At 38.2% G+C, this 27,487-nt stretch overlaps 1 protein-coding gene across 4 annotated transcripts in view; it reads right to left on the bottom strand.

The window, feature by feature from the left end:
- ATE1 (arginyltransferase 1) overlaps positions 1 to 27,487 on the bottom strand; it is a 68,853-nt gene that overhangs the window by 13,728 nt on the left and 27,638 nt on the right. For all 4 annotated transcript variants that reach the window (XM_038140466.1, XM_038140465.1, XM_038140464.1 and 1 more), the window contains exon 11: positions 3,905 to 4,025. In XM_038140466.1, the coding sequence (XP_037996394.1) occupies positions 3,905 to 4,025 (121 nt within the window). The remainder of the gene's footprint in view (positions 1 to 3,904; positions 4,026 to 27,487) is intronic.

Here is a 27,487-nt window from a genome sequence, read left to right on the forward strand (position 1 = left end):
TTCATCACTCCCATCTTCCTCCCAAGCACCTGCAGGCAGCAATCTGCCTACAGTTCTACCTCTGACTACAGGATCCTATCCCAGACAAATTTATGTTTTGAAGGAAACTGCTTTGTGTCTCCATATTCTTAATTTCTTCTACAACTCTCACACTGCAAAAGATTTCTCCATTAACTCTGAAAGACAACTAAGAAATTTCCTTAGATCCCTCCCTATGAAACTCTCCTTCACTGTGATGTTTACGAAAGGTCAGTTCAGTCTCATACTAATTAGTCTATTAATAGACTATAATTTAGTCTACTATCATAATTGACCAGGAAACCCAGAAGTGCCTCTCTCCCCCCTTTATCCCACCCGTTTTGCATCCATCATGGTTTGTGTTAACCATACCCTCTGGAGCAAAGAGTGTCTTGTCTCCAAGAACACACAAAGGCAGAGGAGCCTCTGTTATGCCTTTGTTATGTGCAAATTTTTTTTAATGTGCTGAAGAAAATACTTTCATTTTAATTAATGTACTCCATTCAGTGCCATTTTGATTTCACTCTATTATTAGATCTGCAGGAAGTTGAACAGATGTGTATTAGCTTAGCCAATTTATCAACTTCAGCAAACAAAATGGTTAAGACAGGAAAAGCACTGAAGTCCTTTTGAAGTGCAGCTCTCAAAGCTCTGCTCACACAGTTTCTGCAGACACAGGAAGGTGGGAAGCAGCTTCCACCACTGGGATTGCTGTGGGCCATGCCCAAAAATTTGGATAAAGCTTTTTCACCTGGGTAACAGCCCCATGTCCACCCTGGCTCCACCAAGTACATGCCACATTATGTGACACAGCCATGTAACTATGAAGGCTTTGAAGCCACCACTCTCAGACTGGCATTGTATCTGCCATCATCTGAAGCTGATTTTTAAACATCTTGACAGTCCAGCACTGATGGGAAGAAAGATTTGAAGTTTCCCACTAATTAAATAACCATCCCAAAAGCAGATATTTTACTCCATCAAGGTATTTTTCACAGACTTCTCCCAGGAGCAACAAACTGAAAATCTCAACAGATAGTAGAAAGAGAGAGAACATGAACACTGAGTTAGTCTAGAAAATGGAAAGTGGAAGGACAAAAAATATTGCCAGGATACCAAATAAATGATTTATAGATCTTTCCACAGAGCTCTTATTTCATGGGTAAAGCTGTTAGGGAAGACACCAATGAAGTAAAACCCCGAGGAGCAGTTTTGGGAGGAAGTCAATGGGTGTGGCAGGCAGACCATGGCCAGGAACATTTCAGCAAATGCTATCATGTGAATGACTTCTGCTCATCAGTTTGTTGTGTTATCAAAGTCACTGACTGCAGAGCAACTTTTTAATTAATTCTTCTTTCTTTAGCCTATCTCCATCTGCACTTACAGCTGATGGCCATTAAATGAAGTTCAGCACTATCTCAATTTCCAGATTGCATCAGTATCTAAACCCTCCATTAGTGCACCACCTCACAAACGACTCAGTTCTAAATAAATGCCTGGCTACTGGTTACTAATATCAGAATCTTCAACAATCTCTCTCATTTATAAGATGATGCCAGGTCTTCTAAATTTTTCAAAGTGAATAGAACAAAAATGAAGAATCTGTTCCAAGGCATGAGTTAAATAAATGAATACTTTCCTATGTTTTAAAAACAAAGCCACTTTTTACGAGTATATTTTTATTTATTCCAGAATAGTAAAACTAAATCTTATTTTGGAAGGAGCTCTGCAATGTAATGTGTATGGATACTCAAAAATCCTTTTCATATTGCAGAGGCTTGAAAGATCAAAGCACATAACACACTCTACTGAAAATGCAATTGGTAAATTTATTATGTAAATTTTAATGATTTTTTTAAAGGAGGGAAAACACATTTAAAAATTCAGGAAAATTATGACACATTAATTATGTCTCATACTTATCATGAACAAATTATTATGAGACAATGTTTCCCAAATTTTCTGCTATTACAGACAGCAATAGAAGATACTCTTTGCCAGTGACTGCTTCACTGCCCCAGGCAGCACTGAAAGTCACACCATTTCTCCCAGTTGTTTACTGGCTCTGGTTATTGCCCTGGGTTTCAATGCTGGAAGTCCCACTCCTGATAAATCATGCCCCACTTAACCAACATAATTACAGACAGTGCCACAGAAACCTGATTCAAGGGGAATAAAGCACACGATCATTTGTATTCTCTTTTTAAAATTCACTGTAACTTCATTAAACTCGTATTAGTGACTGTTGGAGAGAGTAAAGAATGAGGAAGGGAGCTGATTTCACTGGTGAGAAATGGCTTCCTCTGAGCAGCAACCCAAACCCCCAAAGCCCACGAGCTCCCAGCAGGCCCAGAGCATCTCAACGTGCAGCTATGTTTTAATTTCCTTAAACCACAGGACACAAGTCCCAGCTCCAGCAGTGTCTGGAGTGAGATATTCTGGGCTGATAATGATGCAAAGCTTTGTTTCCCGTGGTTTCCAAACGCCTGCTATGCCACAGGGATTTCACACCATCCACAAGATGCTGCCCCTCTGCTGGCACGGGGTTATTAACACCTTCACAGGCACCAGTTCAGCACTCTCTCCTTTCTGAACATCAAAAGTGTCCCAAACATCACTGGCCTCCAAAATCATTCCCTTCTTCCTCCTAATTTTGCAAATTTTTTCCCAATTTCCCCCCACCAATCTAACAATGATGAATTTATTTGAACCTTGCTATTGTAGTTCTTAATAATAATAATTATTATTAGTGTTTCCACTGAGCAACCAAGTAACAGGCAGAGGGTGAGGAAAAGCAAGAAACTCAACAGCATTTCCAGAACTTCACAGTCCTGCTTAAGCAGTCTTCAAATTCCTTTAATTTATCTACATCCTGCCTTTTGAACAGTTAGCTGTCTAGGGAACCCTACTAAACTATGATAAAAAAACATAAGGATCAAACAGAAAAAAAAGTAAAAAGAAGAAATGTAAAAAGAAAGAAATAGCTGCTAAAGACTACTGAGACTCAGGTAAATCTGTGTTTGGTGTCTAAAAACAAATCACTGAATAATGCCACACATCTCTGAATAATATCACAACCACACTCAATTGTTACTCACAGGAGAAAGGAAACTTCAAAAAGAAGATATTCAACAAATTGTAATTAATAAAAAAACTTAAGTTATTCTCTTTCCCCCAAGCACCATACCAAGCATGGTCTAACACAACTCCCTTGGGGCCTGCCATTGGCCCAGAGAGTCAGTGACTAAAGCAAATTAATGTATTATTTTCATTTGATTGCCTTGTTTTCCAGTAGCATCACTGTATTGTGCTTTGGTCAGTAACAATTTCAACCAGTCAGTGCTGGTAAATCACTAAGTACCTGTTTTACAATGTGTAGAAACTATGTCACACCAAGATGTTTAAGGTGCTTCTGCTGTTTATTGTGCTCTTCACATCCACATCAATTAAACTGAATGTTTAATTGATTGTGAAACTAAATCTGCCACTCTGTTTCTAAACAAAAGCATGATGTTTTAAGTTTCTCCAGTCTTTCCACTTCCCTGTATTGATTCCAATATAATTCCTCTATGCATTCATCCAACAGGAATGTAAGTGAGGAACAATTATTTTATTGGTTTTGTTCATGCGCAGAATAGCAAATATAATTTGAAAATAATCTGAAAGGCAGCAATATGTGTTAATTTTGAACTACTTACAGTCTTACAGGACAGAATATACTTAAAACGTGCATTGCTTACAAGATAAATGTTTGCTGCAGGAGTTGTGAATTGCACACTTTTTATCCTTTACAGGTAAGATTTCCAGGCTGCTGCAGCAGCAGAGGATTCTGATACATTAGAAGCAGACAGACAAATCCCAGCTATTTCATTCTGTGCAGCCTCACCTGCTTTTCCATCCTGGTTGAAGCGGGAGTACTTGGAGCGCTCGAGCAGGGGCAGGCACTGCTCAATGGGTGTCCACACGTAGGTCTCAGGGCACAGCAGGTCAGAGGGCCTGTACTGACCCTGCCAAGGGGAGAAAACGGAAAAAAAAGAAACCAAAAAGAGAGCAGTTATATCAGTTGCACGAGAACTTTGGCTACAGCCTGATTTTCCAAAGAGCAAGAATAGTTTTTAATCTAATCTACACCAAATGAGTGTTCAGTGAAATCACAGGCTTTAGTCATTTCAGCACCATCTCAGGAGCACAAACTCAGCCTTGGCATGTGATGAAAATGTAAAATTAACATAACACACTTCCATGATATCCAAGATGAACTAGGAAAGTTTTGGCTTTGCTTACTGGAACTCTGTATTTAAGTTATTCTCTGGAGTTCTGCTGAGCTGGGGCCAGCACTAAAAAACTCAGCACCTCCAAAAGCAGCTCATCTCAAGTGTTGGTAATTCTAGCAAATAATGGAGACCAAAATGCAAAAAAATCTAATAGAAAAACCCCACTGAACAGTAAGCAGGACGCTGTTTTTATTACATTAGTGATGGAGCATTTATTTCATTGCTACTTAAATAGTAACACTTTAATTCTTGGAGCTTTTCCTGGATTAGCTTACAGGTAATGATTAGTGAAATTCTACTATTTTTCAGTTGATTTATTAAGAAGATATTCTTTACAGACATTCCCAGAAACTAAACAGCCTTAATTATTTTCTCTCCAGCTACACAGAAAATCACCACCTCAGCAATAATAACCTCCCCTAATCAGATCTTCATTTGATTTAAAATAAGATTATTCAGTGGCCTATAACTTAGGTCAAAATTCTATCTTTGAGGCATTACTCATGCAATCCAAACAGTCTCAACATTCGGAGCCATATGGTGGCAATAGAAAATTAATTTTTCACTTGCAAATTCCTTACACATCTCAGCTTGAAAAACAGCCATACAGTAAAGAGAATGAAAAGGTTTAAGTATACAAATTAAAAATTAAAAGACTGGGCATTATCAGAAGTCACCCCGCAGTTGATGCCATTAAGAGTTCTTCCCATCAATTACATTAAATGGATAATTAAGATTACCATCTTGAGACGAGGTTGATTTACTGCCCAGTATCTGCTCTGAAAAAATGCAAAGAAACTTTCCATGAAGCTGAGCAAGGTTTGGGAAGGAACAACACAAAGTTCCTGTGGCTGCAGCCTGGAGGTGAAGACATTGCTTTAGGAATTAGGAAATTCCTTTACCCTTAGGCAGTAACACCCAGTTTTGGAGAATCAGAACCACCAGAAATTCCCAAGTCTTTTACACTCTTACTGTTCAACTTCTCATGATATTTAAAGAAAAATTAACTTTAAAAAAATATTTCCCACAGTAAACTGTTGAGTAGGAAATACAAGAATTATCTCTGATAAAAAGTCACCAGTGCCTGTGCAAAAAAAGATAAAAAATAACCAAGCTTCATGCTGAGCCTTGTCAAATACCTGAGGTAGATTTCTGAAAAGGTCTGTCTGACTGATTATCTCATTTGCAAAACATCCAGGACTGACTTGTAACTACTACTGTTGGTTTTGTTGGGTTTTTCTTTAATTAAAGGCAAATTTTTATATTAAATTAAAACAATATTCCTCCAATTCCATTCAGAAACCTAAACCTCAAGGCCCTAGAAAATCCTCTAAAGCCAGAGAATGGAAGTGACATTTTTAAATAAACCACTTTGAAATGTTATGCTCTCTAAACAGAAATAGTTGAAAGCTGTGTGAAGGTACTGCTTAAAAAACTTTTAATCATCATTACCCAGATGAAACAGTTTAAGGACTTGGGGAAAAACTATGCCTTTTCAGTCATATTTTTAAAAAATTAGAACATAATTACTTGTTGATTTAAAGACATTTTCACAACTGGCCAAGAAGGCAGAAATAGCCAAGGAACTGTCTTTCAGAGCTGTTGCTTGAACACAGAAAATACAAGTGGCAAATTAATCTTTCCCAGTAGCATGAATTTCACTCATGGCTCTAAGAAAAGACAGCCCAGGCACTCAGCTTCCCTAGAAGATCCTGCTCCCACAGATTTATCACATTTGTGAATCCCACACATGAAAATCACTAGGCAGCCCTATTCTAAATTTCCCACTTCTGTAACGTTATAGTCTACCATAAAATGGGACGTATAAAATTAACTGCATTGCAGCATTACTGCTTTGATTATAATTAAAAAAAACCTTCTTTAGCACTGAGCAGCATAGTAACGGGAAAAATTGATTATCCAACCCATCACTGTAGATTCAATGTTTATTTTGGGCATCAAAACACTATAATTTGGAGAGGAAAGGGAAAAAATAGTTCTGAGGTGACTTCCTTTAGATGCTTTCTTACCCCAAAATTTAGGAGCTTGTTAATGAACGTCCCTGGAGGCACAGGAGGCTGATGACACATCAGTGACCCAGCACACTCAGAGGAATCAGAGGCAAAAATGAAAGAAGCCCTTGACTCTCTTTGATATCCTCCCTGCCCAGAAGTGTTTCCAAACACACCAGAAGGAAGAGAGTTCTCCTGTAAAGCTGTTTTATTTACTCTGCTGCTCAAACCCACATCCCATGAGTCATCCCACAGAGGAAGAGGAACCCAGGACATGCCCAGGTGAGTTCCCAATGAACAGCATTTGCACTGTGTCTGTACTGAGGGAATTAAAAAGGGAACCCACAGGACTTCATTCAACCAAATGAAATTATTTCTGAGGGCTTTTGCCTTCCCCCACCCTTTCCATAAGCATTTACTCTCAATTTACTTACTTTCTTCAGAATACTTAAAACCTCACATTTACTTCTATTTAAAACCAATATATTTATGTATTTGAAAATAAACCACTCCAAACAAATCCACCTCCTACCTTTTTCCTCTCTCCCTTTATTCTTGGACTGCAAAACCACCTAAACCTGAGAACCCACACAGATTCTGCCTCATGTAATGAGCATATGTACTTCAAGAAAAATGTTCCAATTTCATTACTCATTCTAAAATTATTACATCATCTAAATAAATTGCCTGTCAGCATACTATTTATATTGCTTCTTATTCTTAATATTGATTTGCAGCATACACCCAACATAAATCCAAAACAGAAAGGGGATCTCCTAAAAGGAAGTGCTGCAAAGGGATTTATCACAGTAGAACTTAATCAGATTTGCAAAACTGATTTTGAAAATAATTTCTCTTTGGCTTCAGATTAAATCAGCATCCATTTCAGAAGGGATTCTGTCTATAGTAAGAGTTCACAACTGAAAACATTTTGCTTTCTTTTATCTCATTATATACAAGCTCTTACACAGTAGAACTGTTTAAGTTGTCCAGACTATCTTAGGAATATTTAACTACAAGATTTTTAACAAAAAGTATCCTCTTTCAGACCATCCCCAAGCACTTGTCTCAGGTTTCAGCTTCTCAAACCCAATACCACCTGCAGATGAAATCAACTCTGTCAATACAAAACAACTGCTCATATTTCTCTCTCGGCATCTACAATTTGCCAAGAAATATCCAAGATACAAAATCTGCTTTTTTGAAATGTTTTCTGGAATTAAAAAACCCCTGGTCTAGTGGAAGGTGATGGGAGTGGATGACCTCCAAGGTGCTTTCCAATCCAAACCATTCTGTGCTGTCTCCATCACAGTGAAGGGATTAAATTCTTTACAGCACTATGAGGTGAGGTATTCCATACCTTTAACCATCCTGGTTAACCTGTCCTTGTCCCAATTTTGCTTTTTCTTCTTTGAAACAGGAGAAAGAGCCACAGGGGAAAACCTTTTAAACTGCACTGTTCAAGGAGCATAATAACCCAATGTGGAACAAAGGTACAAATTAGATTAAAGGTACAAATTAAATTAAAGATACAAAAAGATTAGATAAACATACAAAAAGATAAATATCTGACTAATCTATCAAATGGCTTGGCTAAAAAGCAATACTGAAAATTAGTATAGCTAAGAAATTCCTGAGCACGCTGTTCCTTCTACCAAGTCAATTCATTGCAACATAAATGTGACTGGTTTTTAATAAAAAATACTTGCAAGATGTTTCATTGTCACTAATATTTGTGACACTTTTCTTCTATATAATATAAAAGAGAGGACCTTCAAGGAGCTTTCCCTTATACAATTAGACATGCTGCATTTTAATTGGAATCTTGTGGAAATAAATTTTACAGAGAGACTGCCAAGCCTAAATTAATACTTCACACCATGATGGGTTTTGTTTTAGAGTTTTCCAATTACAATCAGCCAGAACTTCTCTGAACTTTTGTTCCACAGGAAGGGCAAAGGTTTTAATGAGACTTTAGTCTGGAGATTACTTTTTAAATATTTTGCAAAATCTGAGGGATTTGGTAAGCACTTGAGACGAAAAACACCAGCAGAGTTTGTTTTTCTAGTCTAAGTAAAACTTAAAATGTAAAACTACCAAGAAAGACAACAGTCTCAAAAATGAAGGTCAAGCACCAGTAGCACTGAAAAAACAAAGTAGGAAGGATAAACTCACATTTAATTCTTTTACCAGGTACAGTTTACATCTGTATTCTATTTTTTCACAATAAAGCCATTGATCTTTTATTAAAAGTGAATTAAGACTGCCTTCATCTCCATTTCCAGCCAGCTGCCTAAGAAGAAATGCTCTGGCTACACAAACAGAGCAACCCCAAATGATCAACAGCGACCCCTTAGAGCTGGGCAGCGCTGCCCACCACAGGTTATGGAATTCAGCTTTTCCCCTGAAAGCCAAGCCCTGAAACCCCCAGCAGAGTGCTGCACAGACCCCTGCTCCCTGATTTCATTCCACAAACAGAAACAGAGCTTATGGATCCCCAGGAGAGCCCTTGGCTGGTAACTCGACCTGCTGTGTTCTCCCAGGTGGGCTGTGCCAGGCCAGACAAAGAGCTGCACATCCCAGCCCCTCTGTGCTTCCAGCCTCTCTCTCACACGGCATCCGGCTGTGTGAGGCCGAAAAGACTTCAGAAAAACAACAAAATCCCCCCCCGCCCCAAAACTACCCCCACAAATTCACTCCCACCTCGTAGTCACTGTTTTAAACATCTTTTTAAACAAACAAAGACCCCGTAAGCAATAGGCACAGAATGAGGCAAGCAGCTCTGTTTATCCAGGAGAGATGGCCAGGGACTTCACCTTTATCATCAAAAAGTATTCAGCTTACAAGAAAATCTACACCAAAGAGGAGTTACATCATTGGGCAACTCAATTAACAAGTTGGATCTCACCAGGCTGCCTGAAACTGCAGTGCCAGCATCAAACAAGAAGACTTTGTCCAAGCTGCAAACTTTGAAATAATTATGGACTCCACATTTTTAGGACCCCAGAGCTGCATTCTTGAGAGCTTAGCCACCTTTTTATTTCATTAAAGAATAATGTGCTGCAATCCTTAAAAGATGTTACGAATAACAGCCAGAATTTATTTTGCAGCTCACAGAACTCGAGTGCATGAAGCGCCAGTCCTTGCTCTTCAGAAAGATGTGCTCATTCTCAGTTAGTTACATCATCACTAAATCTGTGTCATGGGAATTTTACAGGCAGCCAAGGAACTGCAAGGTGCTTCCCAAAGCACCTCAAACATGGAAACTCAGAGCAAACACTCACCTACTCACATACTCTTTGGCTTCCCCTAAGTGAAAGGTAAATATAATTTGATGCTGTGTTTCCAACAGAAATATGGAATCACAGAATGGTTTGGGCTGGAAAGGACCTTTAAGGCCATCTACTTAAAACATTTACCTGCATAAATTAATTATATCACTATTCTTTTTAATTGTCTTTCTAAATGTTCCTCCATGATGTTTAAACTGACTGTCCAAGCAAATCTGTAAACAGTTTGCCGACTTGCACCTCTTTTTTGTTTATTTCCCAAGTCCATGTAATGTATTGAGAGAAATAACTGATGATAAACCCGAAGTCAAAACAGTTCAGAATTTGTTACTACATGTCAAACAAAATAATTTCCTCAATTATTGACTATATATTCATACTTGGCTGTACTTCACTAAATATATTTTTTAAAAAAGCATTTCAGAAGGTTTTCATAGTGTCCCCCAGGTAAACAGAGGTAAGTGTAAAACAGATTAAGATAATGAGTGAAAGTGAAAAAGGAAGGCAGCCAAGTTTCACATTCAGTATCCTACAATTATCAGGTAATTATTTGGCTATTAACGTCCTACATGCTCTTAACCCACCACAAAAGCAGAATTAAATTAAGTTTATCTTAAATTTCTCTGAGATTGAAGGCAAATCTCAGCACTTTATTTGCCTAAGGTGCTCTGCAAAGCAGTACTTTTAAAGAAATGCTCCCCCTTCCCCTCAAAACACCTTCAAAAACTTTTACTTTTTCTTTGTTTTCCTGACATGTGCTACTCCTGAATTGTTTGGATTTTGCTATCTTCATACCTTAGTGTACACTCCAAATAGCTGCTTTCCCTTGTCCTCTTTCCTAGAAATTATGTGAAATATTGAACATTTTCTAGCTTGTTTTTGATACTGGGAAACAGCCAACAGGTGTCTGAAAAGGCTCATGGGCTGCGAGAGAAAAAACTGCTTTCCACTGAGGCAAAAGGGGAATGTTTGGGACAGGTTTTGATTTTTTTTCCCCTTTAGTCTCCAAGTCTATGCAGCTCTTCTTCCTCCTTTTTTATGCCAATATTATCTTTCCCTCCACTCACTGAGTAGAACAGGCCAAGGGAGGCTCTGGGTGTTTATGTTGAGCTCCGAGCTACAACCTGCAGCACATTAATATTCAAACACTCCATCCCCAGCATCCAAGGAGCCAACAAAGTGCTGCTTGAGATAAAGCACAACCATGCCCACACTCCAACAGCTCTCCTCTCTAACACCACTGTATCAATCAATGAGATAATTCTGGTTTCAAGTTGTAAAGAGAGCAGTAATTAGCGTGGTGGAGAGCCTTAGAGAGGGCTGCTGCATCGTCTCTGCCTTATCAGCTTGGGATGCAACTGCCCAGAGCTCGAGATAAGACACAGCTCTGGGCATCCTCTCCCAGCCACTTTCCAGCCCTGCTCTCTCCTCCAAGGCTTGCTAACAGTTTGTCCTTTCTCATTTATAAAGAGCAGTAAAGTGAGAGTTTTAGTTTTGTTCAAAGCCACTAAAGCCACTCTCTTAAAAGTCACAGCATCAAAGCCACTGGGTCTGGAATAAATCCAGTGATAAGGCTTGCACAAAAGAGGAAAAAAAAATCTGTATGTTCAGGAATTACATCATAAAAATTTGATGACTGGATAGACACACGCATATTTACATGAATACTCATGAAAATTTAATTTCAAGATTCTCAATCTTTTATATTCCTGTTCCTTGCACTTAGGGATTTACTCAAACCAGTGGGTGTCCAGGTTCAGTGACATTTCTTAATGACAATGGATGATTAAGAAATTAAATTAAGATTTCATTTCTTAATGAAATGTCTTTCTTAAAAGACACAGGACATTAAACATCTCTGCCTCCTCTCACTCTCAGTAAGAAAGATGGATAGATATATTCACACAAATTCTACATTTGTGATTTTTAAGACTTCAGTAGCAGTCACAATTCAGATTAAACCCATCAGGCTGAATTTGCCCTGGAGATGGTGTTTCACACTGCAGAGCCAACAGAACAAACAATACTAAATGGTCCCTTCAAGACCTATAAAGTGCATTATTTACCCTGACACTGCTATTGTACCCTGGTTCCACACCTTTGATGACAGGAACAGCAAATTTGTGGATTCTGGACTGCTATAGGATTACTGTTTATCCAAAGCTGAAATAATAATATCCAAATCCCAGATAAGTTTGAAGACAACTCTTGAAAATGAGAAACAAAGAGAAATACTACAAGTATGGAGCTTACATAAAGTCAGGGGCACTTATAAAGCACATTTTCTAAAATATTTTACATTACCAAAGTATGATGTGTCTACTTAGCCTTCTTTACATTTCCCAAAGTTCCTTTCTCTTTTTTTTTCTTGTTTCTATCTCCTAATCTGTGCTGTACACAATGGTATTTTTTTAAAACAGACTGCTGAAACAAAGTTTAGCTTTCAATGTTGTTACATAAACTTTGTGTTTGATGTACACACACACACACACAAAAAAGAGGCTGATATGAGATGGTACTTACAGGAAAACTCTACTGGATGGAATTCCAGAGACTGCCACCAGAATATTAAGAACTTTAGAATATTAAGAATATTATTCAGAATATGAAAGCTTTCCATAGCTTCAAATATTGCCATTTTATCTCTCTCATGCACTAATATTTAGTACCAGTGACACTAAGCTGGCAGAACAGCAACATCCACATGAGACTGAGATTCCAAGGAATGTTTCTAATTCAAGGTGGATTTGTGCACATTTAGACTGAGATTCCCCATGAACTCAAAAGGTTGTGTGTCCAAAACATTTTACAGGAAAAATGACTTTGTGACTGTAAATAAAATATATAAAAGCAGCTAACATTTATTGGAAATTGCAATCTAAAATTCAGTTGGGAATAAGCTAATTAAAGACAGTACCACACAGATTGTTCTGGAGATGGAAGCCAGAATCTGTCTTATCTGTAGAGAAGCAACTCAAGAATGCTAAAAAAGGCAGCACAATTTGAGAAACTTCAGTGGAAAACAATAATAAAGAAGAGTTAAGCTTGTACATTTGAAGGCTATTAGCTTCCTTGAATTTTAGCCAACGTTTTCAACAACTTGATATTTTTTAATTATATTGCAGAAAAAAAAGTAATATTAATTGCCTTTTTACTGCAAAAAAAAAAATCAAAGAGTTTAGGGGAATAAAAATCATATGATTGCTGAAATGGACCTTGTTTACTTTGAATCTGCAGCATGCAGCAGACATTCTTAAGGAGACTCTAGCTCTAGCATTAAATTTGAAAAGGGAGATTAAAAAGAACTATGACAAAAAGATAAAACCCAAGTGGGGGCCTCAAGAAGAATGCTTCATTAGAGACACACCAACTCTGTTGACTTGGGTCTATCTCAAAAGGAGTTTATTTTGGCAGCAGGGAGAAGCAAAAGAATAAAAAAAAACCCCAAAAAAATAACCAGAAAAAGCAATGAGTGCTTCAATCATGTGGATCCCATATCATTCTCTTGAAGGGCTGCCATAAACTGACAGTATTTCTTGAGTTCATTAAATTAAATGTAGGAAATTAAGTGTTAAAGTTTGTTTTCTTATATTTAATGTAAGGTGAAATAATCGCAGGAAAAATATGCACAACCTAATAGATCATACCCATGTTTTACCCTTAGAGGCACAGAATTGTCACACTGATATCAAATAGCTTTAAACATTCATTAATTCATTAAACATTCATCATTAATACCTCACTAGCTGGAGTCATATCTAAAAGAACAGCTTTCATCTGTAGCTTATGGACACTTGCCACAGGAAAACTAAATTAATTCCCTGTCAAAGGGGCTTCTGCTATGTAGTTATCAAAGTAACAACACCACACACCATATTTACTTAAGAGAAAAATAGATAAACAAAATTAAATTTAGAGAATTTAAATGAAAGTGAGCATGTTTTTTTTTTTCTGTACAACTACACAGCAGGAAGCAGAAAATTAAAATTCAACAGAATTAGAGTACCAGCATGATAGAAATGGGTGCAAGGGGTGCACAATCTTCTATTTTCATTTTACAGAAACATTGGCTGTGGTTATGAGGTGCCAAACAGAGAACCAAGGTAAATTAGTTTCTTATTCTTCTGTGAAAATGACAAGAAATTATTTTGTGACATAAGACTCACTTCAACTGCAACCTGACTTTTCTCGACCTTTTATCAACAATTCTAAAGGATGACACAAGAGGAAAGCAGGTATATATTACAGAATACAGGTATATTATACATATTATTATTCTCAGGTATATTATAACTATCTATTCTATCTATTACATTATGTCTATAATATCTATCTATTATTTTTCAGGTATCTATGAAGTCTCCATTTACTCACTTTATCCACGCACAACTCATGCATTGCTCTTCAAATTTCATCCAACTGCACATTCCCTGCTCCTGGATAAAACTGTCCAGGACTGTGCACCAACAGGGCACATGAAACCTGCTTTTCTTCCTGCCCACTTTCTCTGGATTTTTGACCTTTTTGACTCTTCTTTGCCTGCACGTCTGTCTCCAGAGATGTGTTCTGTGCTTACTTCCCAGCTCTTCTTCCCCAGTGTCCATCACTATCCAAGCTTTCCCCATCTTTCCCAGGGTCTCTCCAATGACTCTGCAGAGAGTTTTGCCTGGAGCCCCAAAACTTCTAAAATTCAACCCTTCATCCCACTCAGAGCCCCTTTTCCAGCTCAGCCCTACAGATCAGCTGTCCCTGTGGGACCGCCCACACCATCCACACCACTGGGAACACCACTCCTGTCCTGGACTTCCAAAGTCCTGCTTCAGCCTCCAGCAGGGCTTTTAAAAAAAACAGCCAAAAGAGAACTTGCCAAAAATCCATCCAGACTCTGAGGGCAAGAAAATAAGACCTTCCCAAGGAAGTCTGGTGAGGGTAGCCTTATACTGAATAAATAATTTCATGTTTCTCATGCCCAGCTACCGACTCAGCCTGTGGAATATTTCAAGACATAATAAATGGCAGACTAATTGACAGCTTTGCAAATTGTGAAACACTGATATTCACAAGTTGAAATATACTCCTAATTAAGAATTCAGATGCATGATGTTGGCTTTAGATTGAGATATGCTATGTGGGGTTTTCAAACTTTACACAATTAGATCATGTTGAAAAACAAGGTCAGTTTAAAATTTGTCAGTTCAGCTTTTTTCTGTTTCTAGCTGCTTTCATACATCTAAGAACAAGAAATAATATTCTGAAGCCAGTAATTCAGAACAGTATGAGATTTTTAACGTCAAGGCTTTCTACCAATACATGGTGCACTAGACAAGTTTTTTAAGCCCAGCAATTGAGCAACTGAGCAATTTTAAGCCCAGCAATGAAAAATTGAGTAAAAGCCAAGTAATTTATCTTTAGTCATTCAACACTGAAAGGCACATAGCCCAGCACTGAAGAAACAACCTCAAAAACAGTGGCATATACAAGGAAATAGACATTAACAGTAATTTTAGACTAGGAGAAAAAGAGTAAAGCTGTAGGACAAAGGGAGACAACAGCACAGGAAAGTTCATTAGTAAAACCTTCATTTTTGCAGGATCCTGACTAAATAATATTGTGAAGTTCATGGTAATGTATCCCCAGTGCACACACAAACATGTTATTCAGACTAAAAAGCTGCAGGAGGAAAATGGGCAATGATAAATCTCAGCCTTTCAGTGTCTACAATTTGTATTACAAGGAGAGAGTAATGCACCTCTGCCAAAAAATCTAAACCCACTTGTCTCCCTTACATCTGCAGATTAAAAACTGAATAAATAAATACAAAGGCTCATTTTTCCAGTGTTCCAAGCATGTGTTAGAACTTAAACCTTAACAGAACAGCTATCTGCACAAAGGATCAATGAGTATCTGTACAAAAATTCCAGACCATCAAAACACGTGTGCTTTAAAAGAAGTTTCTTCTATTGTCCCTAAAAATGTTTATTTTCATAGTAAGTTTTCATTCATGAAACAAACATTCTAATTTTAGGTCCATTTTGTTTGTGGAGGGTTTGTTAAACAAACCTGCTTTGTTCGCTGGGAGAGGGCAATTTGCAAACAAAGCCTCTGTGTTCTCCCAGGAGTCCCTCCTCAGCAGGAGAGCATCCAACCACCTTGGGACCATCCTGGCACGTGGAGCTCTAGCCACAGGGCTGAGCTGAAGCCATCCCTGCACCAGGCTCAGAACAGACAGAAGCCTGGGGTGCGACACCGTGACAGTTTTGCCACCCTGGAAGAGACGGCTCGTGGCGTCCCAGACTGGAAAAGTGGGGAGTGAACTGGGGCCACATCCACCTCCAGCCCAACCAGCTGTGAGAGGCAACAGCCCCAGAATCCAAACTGCCACCACAGCCCCTAGCAGCTCCCATCATCCTGGAATCACAGGGCCATGGAATGGGTTGGGTTGGAAGGGGCCTCAAAGCTCAGCTCATTCCACCCTGCTGCCATGGGCAGGGACACCTTCCACTATCCCAAAATCTTGTCCAACCTGGCCTGGAACTCCCAGGGATGGGGCAGCCACAGCTTCTCTGGGCAATCTCACAGTACTCTCACAGTAAAGAATTTCTTCCCAATATCTCATCTATCCCTGCCCTCTGGCAGTGGGAAGTCATTCCCCCTTGTCCTGTCCCTCCATCCTTTGTCCCAAGTCCCTCTCCTGGAGCCCCTTCAGGCACTGAAAGAGGCTCTGAGGTGTCCCCAGAGCCCTGGACGTATTTGCCTCACCCCTCCTCTCCTCCTCCCCTCTTCTCTTCTCTCTTCTCTCTTCTCTCCTCTTCCATTCCAAACTGAAAACCAGGCTGTAGCTACATTAGTTGTCAGAAAAAACACTGAACTGAGAGAGCTCCAGAGCTCATTCCCTCTGAGACCATGCTAGATATAAGAAAGTGATGAAAGAATCCAAGAATAGGGACACTAAACAAATAAGACACAAAACATGGCTAGATAGTACTGAATTTTTGTTAAGCTGTTTTGCAGGAAATAATAACTGCCTGAGGACACAATACAGTAAGAATAATTGTATCCTTTCAACATGTTCTTTTTGACATTGACTTGTTTTCAAACTCCTCCTTATGTTATTAAACTCTGTCTCCATAATTATAAACAAAATATAAAACTTCAAATCCTAGAATTCTTGTCAAGTAAGTTCATTTTTATCACATGAAGCTGAACAAAATGAAATTACATGGGAGGTTTTGCAGCAGTCATTCCTTGTGCAGCTTTGCATCCATTAAGCTCGTGGCCCTGTAAAACTGCCCAGCACTTCTCTGAGTTGGGCAGAACACGTTCCCCATTATGCCTCCATCTGAATTATTGCCATTTAAGGTACACAAATGTCTACTTGCATGTTTAGGAAAACAGACTGTTTAACATTATGTATCCCCCAAAGTCTTTGAGCTGAAACATCAACACTTCAGCTTTCTCTTAAGGCCAGATGTTTGAAAACTTTGCTTTATAAACACCTTCATGTTAAAAAACAAGACTGGAGGCAAATGGGCTGGAATTAGTAACTATACTATAGGCTGTGTAGGTCCTGATCATTCCACAACTTGGTAATTCAAGGGTGTATTAAACATCCACCCAAATACAGGATTAGGGGAGTATTAAATTAGTACTGCACTTACAGAGGTCAAGCACTTTGTTGCCACTCTAACAGTTTAGAATCCCCGCTTTTCAGAGTTAAAAATAACTAAAAATTGCCCAGGCAATCACCCTGCTTTATTTTAAAATCAATAAAGCTGCACCCTGTACTCACGTGCATGCATATTTGGAAACAAGAAAGCAGCTTCATGCACTTCCCTGCACTCTTAAAACACTTCTAAAATAGACAGCAAAGTGCTATAAACACTTGTATGCTTAGCATACATTATGTCAATATTTATTAGCATAATATAAGTTTAAATTACAAAAACTTTAATCAGTTTGAGTCAAGTAAGTTGAATGGAGATCTGCACATCTAAAGGACAGCAGCCAAAAATGTTCTTAAATATTTCTGCCTCAAAATATACTCTAACATCTCTCCACCTTCCTCCCTTTTCCCTGAATGGAAGATAGTTAAAAGCAATTAACAAGCCACACAATGCCAACTGGTAAAGACTAAAATGGAAAGAACATAAGAAAAAAAATCATTAAATAAATCATGGACACACTGCCCATACTATCACCAAGCATCCCTTGAGAACACTAGTCCTAATAGCTTAAATAAATAAATAAAATCAATAATCAGTGGAACAAAAAGCTCATCTTGTCTTCTGTCCATTCATAGAACAACGGTGCATTTGTGCTGGGACAAAGACAGATTTTGGGCGCTATGTACTTTTGCTCCACAGACCCATTCTTCTTCAATTAATTAACAATGGAGTCATTTTCACAGCATTTTTTGTCATCCCATCTCAGTGTTATTTGTGAAAACGTTTTCATTCTGAACAAGAGAAGGGGAGGAAGCAAACAGTATCCTGTGCTGTTAAAAAGGATGATCTACTCCCTTGAAACCTTTCTAGTAAGAATCCCCAAATTATCCAACACATCTAACACAGCAAATAACTACTCTGAACAGCTTCAGCCCTTCCTTTTAGAACAGTTCCACTCTTCTGTTGAGAACAACTAAACAAAATAAAGTTTTTGGCAGTGATTAATTCTGCAGGACAAGCAGAAACCTCGGGGCAGTGTCTGACAACACCAAGGGGGGCTTTGGGGTTGTTGATTTTTGTTTGGTTGGTGTTTTGTTTTTTTTTAATTTGCACTGGAAAAGACAACTAATCAAGCTCCCAGGTCTCCACAATAAGACAACATTTTAAAGCCTTTGGGAACTGATTTTATTAGATTAAGAAAAAACTTTAAAGCAGCTGTAACAAAAATATTTCCCTCCTCCACTGACCCTCCTGCTCGGGGTCCTGCTCTGTGCAGCCTCTCAGAGCCCTCAAAGGTCTTTGGGAAAACTCAGCACCACCCAAGAGCCGGCTAAGCTCCACAAACTTCAACTACTGTCTCTAAAACCAATTAAAAAGAGCAGAGATCTGTTTTAAATTACTTGAATCTAAGTAACAGTGGTGGCTACCACAGGATGACACAAAATAATCTGCTCCCCTACCAGGGATATGCTGGTGGTGTGACAACACAATTAATTCCCATCATCTGTAACCCAGCACTATCATAGCCTTGCTCTAGGTTTCAATACTTCATTTTTTACTTTAAGCTGTCTCTTCAGGTATTTACTGCAATACTATAAATAATAATTTACTACTATAAGGAAGATAGAATTCATCCAGCAGATCTCCGTAAGCATGGAAGGAAAAACCATAAAACCCTTTATGCCCTGTCATCTCATTTAATGCAATATTCTCTCCTGAAAGAAAAACTCAAGCTTCAACAAAGACTTAGCTAAAGCAGAATGGACAGCAGAGAAATTCAACAGCATAATCACATTTGCTTTCACAGTCACGTAGTCACGAACCTTGACACTAAAAATAACTCAGCCCATACCCCAAAGTAGCCCATTCTGAAAACTTTGTAGTTGCACAATTCCCTTTTCTTCCCCTCCTTTCCACCCTTTCTCCTTACCTCCAGAGGTTGCTATCTCCTTTAGCACAATGAAGGCAGTAACTCATATTATATAAACAAATGCTACGAGCTGACCTCAGCAGCTGAGGGCCTAATTTTAGCCACCATTCTCTAGGACAAAAATACATTGGTTGATGAAAATCCTCTAGGCTGCATAAAAAAAATTACAAAAAGCTTAAAAAATGAGAGTTGGAGAAGGAATTGAGGGGTATTTTTGGTGGATGGTTGATTGGGGTTTTTAGAGAGGCCCGTGACGAGACACGTAGGTAGGCATCAGATTTAAAAAGAAGGGTGTTGCAAAAAACCTTATAAAATTAAACACAACAACAACAAAGAGATAGTAGTCTTACTCTTTAGGAAGAAAAGCTTACATGAGACACTAAGAAAAAGAATTTCAGTGGGATGACCACTAAAGAACAAGAAAATATAAGAACATATATTGTTAGACATTATTATATATGTTATACATATTGAATATGTTATATATTGATATACTCACACCAAGGCAGAGATGTGCAGGAGTGTGTCAGAGGAGGCCCTTGGCTCATGTCCTACAGGTTTTAAAAGTTAACACAAATTTAACTGAACCTGTATTGCAGTAAAGGGCTGGACTACACAATCCATGATTCCACTTTTCCCTCCTGGCTCCAAATCATTCACCTCTATAGGATTCTGGGACTTAAATTCCCATGCAAGCACTGATGTTGTACTTTTTACAAACTACACTGTGTATAACATCAGGGTTGAGGATAAATAATAGAATCTCATTAATATATTCTGTTCATTAATTATACTTTTACTTGGAGACTCTGTACAGTCAGCAGCTAAACAAACTCAGACAAAGAAAATATTCATTCATAATAATGAATTGTCATCTAGATTACAAGGAACACTTCAGAGGAGTGTACTGTGATACCTCTGTAAAATTAATAAGGTCTTAGTTAAACCAGGCCTCATTAAAGTATCTCCCATTAAACTTTTCCTGGAAAATTGGAGAGAAAACATCTCTTGTGTAGATTAACTGGCTTGTCAGCCAGCTCCTACTGTAAAGGCCACAAGTGAAATACGGCAGAGCCAGGAAAAGCTGGAGCTCCAGGCTTGCAGACCAAATAAATCCCACTTGACAATATTGCCTAATTAGAGCTAACATAATCAGCAAAACAGCAAAAATAAGAGCAGCTGGATTTGGAATTGAATGAGAGATCCAACACTCCAAGTGTTGCCATCTTCAATAAATGTGGTGCACATAAAAAATTAACCAGTTTCAAGGACCCACACTTTGGTGACAGATTTGACTTTTCCGTAGGGCACAAGAATTTTAATATTTTGCCCAACATCTCAGCTGGCCCGGCTGTGAACAGCTTCACACAGGGACTGGGTCAGGAAAAGTGAAGAGCATTATCTCCATAAATATGCTCCCACCTTTTCCATCACAGCACTGCACAGTGTCCATCACTGAATATTCAAATTAACTCACTTCTAGGAATTCTCACAAAGACACAGTTACAGAGACAAAATTCAGAATACACGGTGTTAATTAGTGTTTGAGGACCATCCAAAATGATTAAATCAACAAAACTGAAGCTGATGAAACAGCACTACATCAATTCATTTGCTTGACAGAAACCTTAAAAATACTCTTAATTCCATGCATTCTTACACTTACCATCAAGGACTAATGGGTTTGTAGAATTATAATTGGAAAATTCTGAAATGAGAATTTTGACCTCATTTCTCACATGAAGGAAAAAAATTGAAGACATATCAATTGTGAAATATATTATTTATCCCCAAAAAACCCACAAAAAACCAAAAAAACCAAAACCACAAGAAAGCCACCCAAACAAAATCCCCAGCTCTTTTGTCTCAGCATTTCACAATTTACAGTTCTCACTTTAACTGCCAGTGGTTGCTATGGAGTCCCCAAATGAGCCTTCAACTGAGATTTAGTGTAAGTCAGAAATAAGCAGGGAATTTATGACTATGCTGAGTCATGAATTAGACATGATAAATTTCTAGCAGCTACCATCATTCAGAGGATGGCTTGTCTCAGGTTTATTAACATGATCCTGAATAAATCTTTTTAGCAGCTCCCTTTGACAGAGACAGGGAAGTTACCTCTAGTAATTCTGAAAATATCCACCAGCACAGAACTGACCAACAACTTAACAAACTGTGCCTCTTACTCCTGGGTTTTTAAAGTAGGATTTTAGCTCACTTAAATCTCACAAAAATTAGCAAAATCACATTTATTAAGAAAAAATTATAGAGAAGTTGTCCCAAATTAACAAGAATCCTGGCACAAGTAGAAGGTGTAGAACACATCCCTGCTGATGTGCAAATGTAGGTAGTTAATGCCACATTAATCACATTGCTATGTTTATTCTTCACAACATTTGAACTGGGAATCCCGAACATACAGAATATGGTGGGGTTTTTTTATGGACCACATGAAAATAACCTGATCCAAACCACGTTTATTTTCTCAAGGTGCAATAAAGAGAAAGAGACTTGTTGATGTCAGAGGTCAGCTGAGACCTACAGAACAAACATCATCTGCCCTGATAAAAGCCTAGAAATAATAGTCAAACATAAATAACCATATTAATTTCACTTCATTTCTGCTACAAACTTCAGTCATCTTAAACTCCAGAAACAAATAAAAATAAATATGGATTTCTAACATTAGGAATATAAACATTTCTAACATTAGAAAAATAAATCCCCAGGGACATGGTCACTTCTCTCCCAAGGGAGTTCTGACTGACAAAAAAAAAGTAAGTCCCCATTGAAAATATTTTACCAGGAGAAATAAAGTTAAGCAAAAAGACACAGCTGGGGTCTGTGTCTGTTTCTAGAAGAAAAATGGGATTGCAGAAAGATGCCATGTAAAATTCAGCACAGCTTCAACAGCTGTACTGAGGAAAAACTGTAATAATTTACCAATTATACACAGTAAAAAACAACAGCTTAGGAAAAAAAAATAAAGAAGCAATTCAGTAATTGCATCATTATATTTACCTGCTATGAAAACATGGAAATACACAGAGACTGATATTCTGCTTTACATAATTACATTTTCAGTAGAAATCCCTGTCAGCATTCACTTATGGCAGTTGCTATCCAGAATGGAGAATCTCTTTATTCCTGCTTGCTGATGCTCATAATAATGTGGTTTTCACAACCTCTCTACAAGTGTCTTGAAGAAAAAAAGAAACCTCAAATATTTTTTAAGAAGCTGTTAAAAGTAAAGGAGAAAAGATTTTAAATATTCATCACTAGCATGACATCAAGAACTAAAGAACTAATAACTTTTCACCCATGGTGTTTTTATTCTGTCCCACATTCTCACAGTTGTTTATTCCAACATGTTAAGCTCCATTTGTTTGGTGCAGGCTTTCAGATAAGGAAAGGTGAAAGGAAAAGGCTTTTATGGAAGGAAGAAACAAGAGGAAAAAAGATTTTAAGAGACTCTGCAATCCTGAAAAGAGCACCTGCCTTCAGACATCCAAAAACCAGACATTCCTCCTATTTAAACACATGTGATAAAATACACGTAGAGAGATAAGGACTTTTTGCACCAGATAAACCTTGAAGGAACATTAAAGCAGCTTGATTTTCACATTTAACACATGCACATCAAGTCAATCATGCAAAATCCTTTTGGAAGTCTTGGTCACTCCAAAAGACTTCTCAAAATCCCTTTGGGTTTTAATGCCCAAACTCCAACAGAATTCAGAGGAGTCTTTCTTCAGGCACTAACCCAGCCCATCAGAAGGAGCAGCTGGGTAAGGCCAGAGTTCTGAAGAAATCAATGTTCAATTTTAGCTGCTGATGTAGAGGAGGATCCCAGGGAAGTCCAGGGAGAAAACAGAAGGAAGGAAGGCAGGAGGAGGATAAAAATGATGCTAATAAGACACACAAAAGGAGGGATTACCTCCTCACTTTTGCAGCTTATCATTCTCAGGACTTCACTACTTTATGTTTTTGTCTTATTTGCTGTTTGTTTTTAATGGTCCTGCCAAGAAAAACAAAACCACTACGTTGCAAAAAATTTTATTGCTTTCTTAAATAATGGTTTTACAATGCAGATACTTCACTTCTTTATTATCAAATAGTGCTGCAAGCAACAACTTGGCACTCTATAACAAGCACTGACTTTTCAGGATACTTAGTTGACTCTTTATGATCTGTTTACATAAAAAGTTGTTTTGTGCTAACTGCAATGCAGATTTATTCCTATAAACATACAAAATTAATCCTGGAAAAGCCACAAGTTTCCAGTCCTCCAAACCACTCCCAGCTAATCATATTTTTCCCATTTTAAGGTAAATAGTAAGACCAATGAGAAAAGGAGGCTGAACAAAAAGATGACACATGAAGGTATAAAAGCTCTTTTTGTGTGGATCTGGTGGCGTATTTAGCAAAGCTTTTTGCTGGTCACTGGCAGAACCATAACAAGCACGTGCTTACACCCCCAAAATCAGAGGATCACATTACGGCACGTCACATTAAATCTCCTTCCCTCACAAATTTCACTTTACACAGCAAATCCGAGCTTACCGAAAACTTAACTAAATTCCATAGTGAGACATGGTGAAAGAGTCTGGACAGGGGAAGATGAGCCAGACTCCTGTGGATCTTGTGGACATGCAGGCTACCACTGGATGCATTTCACTGCTGCACGAGGAGTGATGCTGAAATTCCTGAAAGCAGCCAAAGAAATTGGCTCTCAAGTGCCATAAAATTCCAGGGGCACCACTCACAACCACAATCAGTCTGAGGTATTTCGTTTAAGAATGATTAATCACAGTTGAATCAGCCTTTTGTTTCTTTTCTGACATTTCAGAGCCCTTTCTAGTATTCCATCTATCTGAAGTCTGGCCATGACTTGATACCAAAGGAGACTGTTTGAAATAATTCCATTTACTTTGGCCTGCATACAAGTCTGGATAAAGGTTTCAGTCAAAACACCTCTTCACATCATAGAATGGCCTTAAAATGGCACACAGAGATAACAGAGCACAAAGACATTAATCTGCTGTGCACTTCCAAGTGCTCTGAGAGTTATTTACCAGCACCAGTGGGGTGGCCTCCAGGGGAAGCACATCCTTGACCCAAACAAGGAATGATCCATGCTCCAACCTTCTATCTTTCTATCTTTCCACATTATTAATAGATAAAAATGGTCAGGTGTAAGTGTTCAGCAAATTGCTATCAATGTTCAATACTCTGAAATTGTATCATCCAAAAGCAATGATACATTTAAAGAGAAAAGGCACTACATTCACAAGATTTATGCAAGTACCAACACTGAAAAAGCCTCCCAAAACCCAGAACTAAGGAAACTCACATAGAAAATGTCACCAACAAATCCTTCCCAGCACAAAAACTTAGAGGAGAAAGGGATTTAAGGTCAACAGAGGCCAAGTGGCTAATGCAAGGCAGCAAGTACACTTATTATTTATACCAGAAACACAATCTCAACATCTATTTAATGTCACCCACGATGAGATTCAAAATCAGCGTGAAAGGACTGCAATGGAAAGAACAGAAAGGACATTAAAGAGTTCAGAAATGACTGAAAAATGTAATTTAGTAACATAGAGCCACAGAGTGACATTTTTTACTTCAAGGATGCAGGATAAAACAGACAGAATATCAATCCAGGAAGAAAATCCAAGGTCCTCTCAAGCATTTCTCTGATATGGCTTTTTGTTAAAGGGGCTTCATTTATTGCTGTGATTCCATAAATATGCTTGCAAATTACTGCATTTAACTGAAAACATTAACAAGTACACAGGCAGGACTCAAACACATGAGAAGCAACCCTGAGACCAACCTCATTTTCAAGTAAAATACTTTCTTTATGCTTAAAACTTTATCACTCACTCCAAAATGCATTAGGAAAAAGACTTTGCATCGTATGACTCTTGGAAAATTTTCCAGGAGACTATTTTCCAATGTGAGAACTACCACATCTAGCAGAGCCTGAGAAGGTTTCCCACAAGGTCGTGAATTTCTTCAGAGAACCATTTAAATCTTGTATTACCCTAACCTACCCAGAAAAAATGGAACAAAGCCATTGCTTAAAGTTGTTCACTGGATTTTTCCATATTAACATAACAGGACTAAAGGAATCCTTTTGTCTCAATTTAATGTAGATTTTCTTTTACCAGTTTGTAAATATTAACCCATACATGGGAAAAAAATCTGAAAGGGGCTGGGAACTAAAAGATATCCTAATTTTGCAATGGAGTCCCTTCCCCCATCTTAAAAGAAATTCCACTGGGAATCCACTGCTCTAAAATCACACTGCAATCAGTGTTGGCTGCTGGGGAACAAAAGGAATGGGAACAGTGAGTCAAAAGGGAGCTTTATTTTAAAAACCTCTGTAATTATGTCTGATCCATGGGTTAGTTGATACTCTAACCATTCATCTTCCTGCCTGAGAATCCAGAATTCTCCAACTCTGTCACTGTGCCAGAGGAATCCCAGCTCTGGGATCTGCTTCCAGGACTTTCAGGCCTTCAATCTTCCAGTGGATTACACCCCATTGATACACCAAATTGTACCAGTTGTGGAAAGAGAACCCTGCAGATGAAATGGTCACCCACTGACCCCAATAACTACCCTCCAAATCCTGTGCCTTCACTGTAAATAAATGCTGTGTTCTCATAAGACACTTCTCATGCAGAGAATTGCTCCTGTGCTCAGCCTCCATTTCTGAAGGTCCCAAAACAAATAATTTGCAAATAAAATTACAAGAAAAAAGCTAGAAACCCAGTGGATAGCTTTCCAGCTCCTTCTCTCTCTTTCTTTACCTGACACCAGTTTAACATCAGTCACCCACAGCCTGTCACTTCCACAGCAATATTAAGGGAAGGGAGCCTCTAACTCCTCTATTAAACTGCAATAAAGCAAAGTCTTTAACATGAAATGCCTCTGAGTCAAGCAGGCATTACTGAAATGACTTAATCTGCAAAATCAGTACTTCCCCATCCTACTTCACCTCTCCCAATCACTTACAGGAGCAGCAGCATTATCCAGATGCATTTCAGAGCTTAGCTTGATAATTTGGTTCTGGTGTTCTGTTTCAGTGAGGGAAAAGTGGAACTACAGAATTAATGCCAACCTGATTTTCAATTTCATTACTTTTGTCTACTTCTCAAACAAATGCATCCAGGAAAGGAAACATAAAATAGAACAAAGGCCCTTTCAATTCATTTATTGGATTACTGCTGTCCCAGCAGAGAGCATTATGTGTGTTCTAATCACACAGGTACAGGCTTTTCTTCCTGTCCTCCCCAGTCCCTGCTCCAGCTTTAATTACCCAACACATTGACTTGTGTAGCTTTCTGGAAGACTAAAATGTATATTCTACTAAATCACAGTCATATCAAAGAGTCATTAATTCTAAGCAAGGGAAGAAAAGGAGCTTTTGTGAAGGAAACAAGAAGTAAAATACTCCCACTACAATTTAATCAATTTCCATTATTTAGGAATGAAATCTAGAAGCATTGTGGGAGTGCTGCATTCTTGATGCAATCATTTTCAAATTGCAGCACAGGCTCAACAAAAGATTGTAATAAATAATACAAATGTAGAGTGGCTCCTTTAATGCAGTGCCTCATGTATGAGCTTCATTTAATCCATGTACACAAAGTTCATTTTTTTAGTAAAGCACTACAAGCAGCTGAACCCAAATTTTCTTACCCATGATATCTTTCAGAAATGGGATTTTTTTTTTTTGCCATTATTGCCAGATTTGTTTTTTAAGTGCCCTGGTAATCCACTCCTTTTACAAGTCTTGTACCATGCAGGTTGTAGAAGAGACAAGGCATGTCTCAACATAAACAAATCACCCCAAACTTCTAAATATCTCCAAAGAGTAGAGGAAGTAATCAAAACCTTTGGTTCAGGCTGGTGATGTGACAGCCTTTAAGATGATTCAGATGAGAGAGGGCAGATTTTTCCAACTCACCCATCTTCTTCCACCAAACTTGATATTCTCTTTGTTTGGCCAGCAGATGGACATAAAAATTCAAATTGGCAAAGGGGATATATATACACACACACACACCCCAAACACATCATCTACCAAAACAAGAGGGATTTGTTATTTTCAGAAGACAATTATCATGGTCACCTGTAGTGTAGGCCATAATTAAGATGAAATTCCTTCATAACCATCACTTTAATGAGCCTCACAATTTTTGGCCATTTGAAAACACTGCAGATTTTAAGTACATTTTGAGAGGGGGAAAAAAGGAAATGAAAACGCTTTGCCTCTTTCTCC

The sequence above is a fragment of the Motacilla alba genome, chromosome 6 (assembly GCF_015832195.1).
Source record: "Motacilla alba alba isolate MOTALB_02 chromosome 6, Motacilla_alba_V1.0_pri, whole genome shotgun sequence".
Taxonomy (NCBI): Eukaryota; Metazoa; Chordata; class Aves; order Passeriformes; family Motacillidae; genus Motacilla; species Motacilla alba.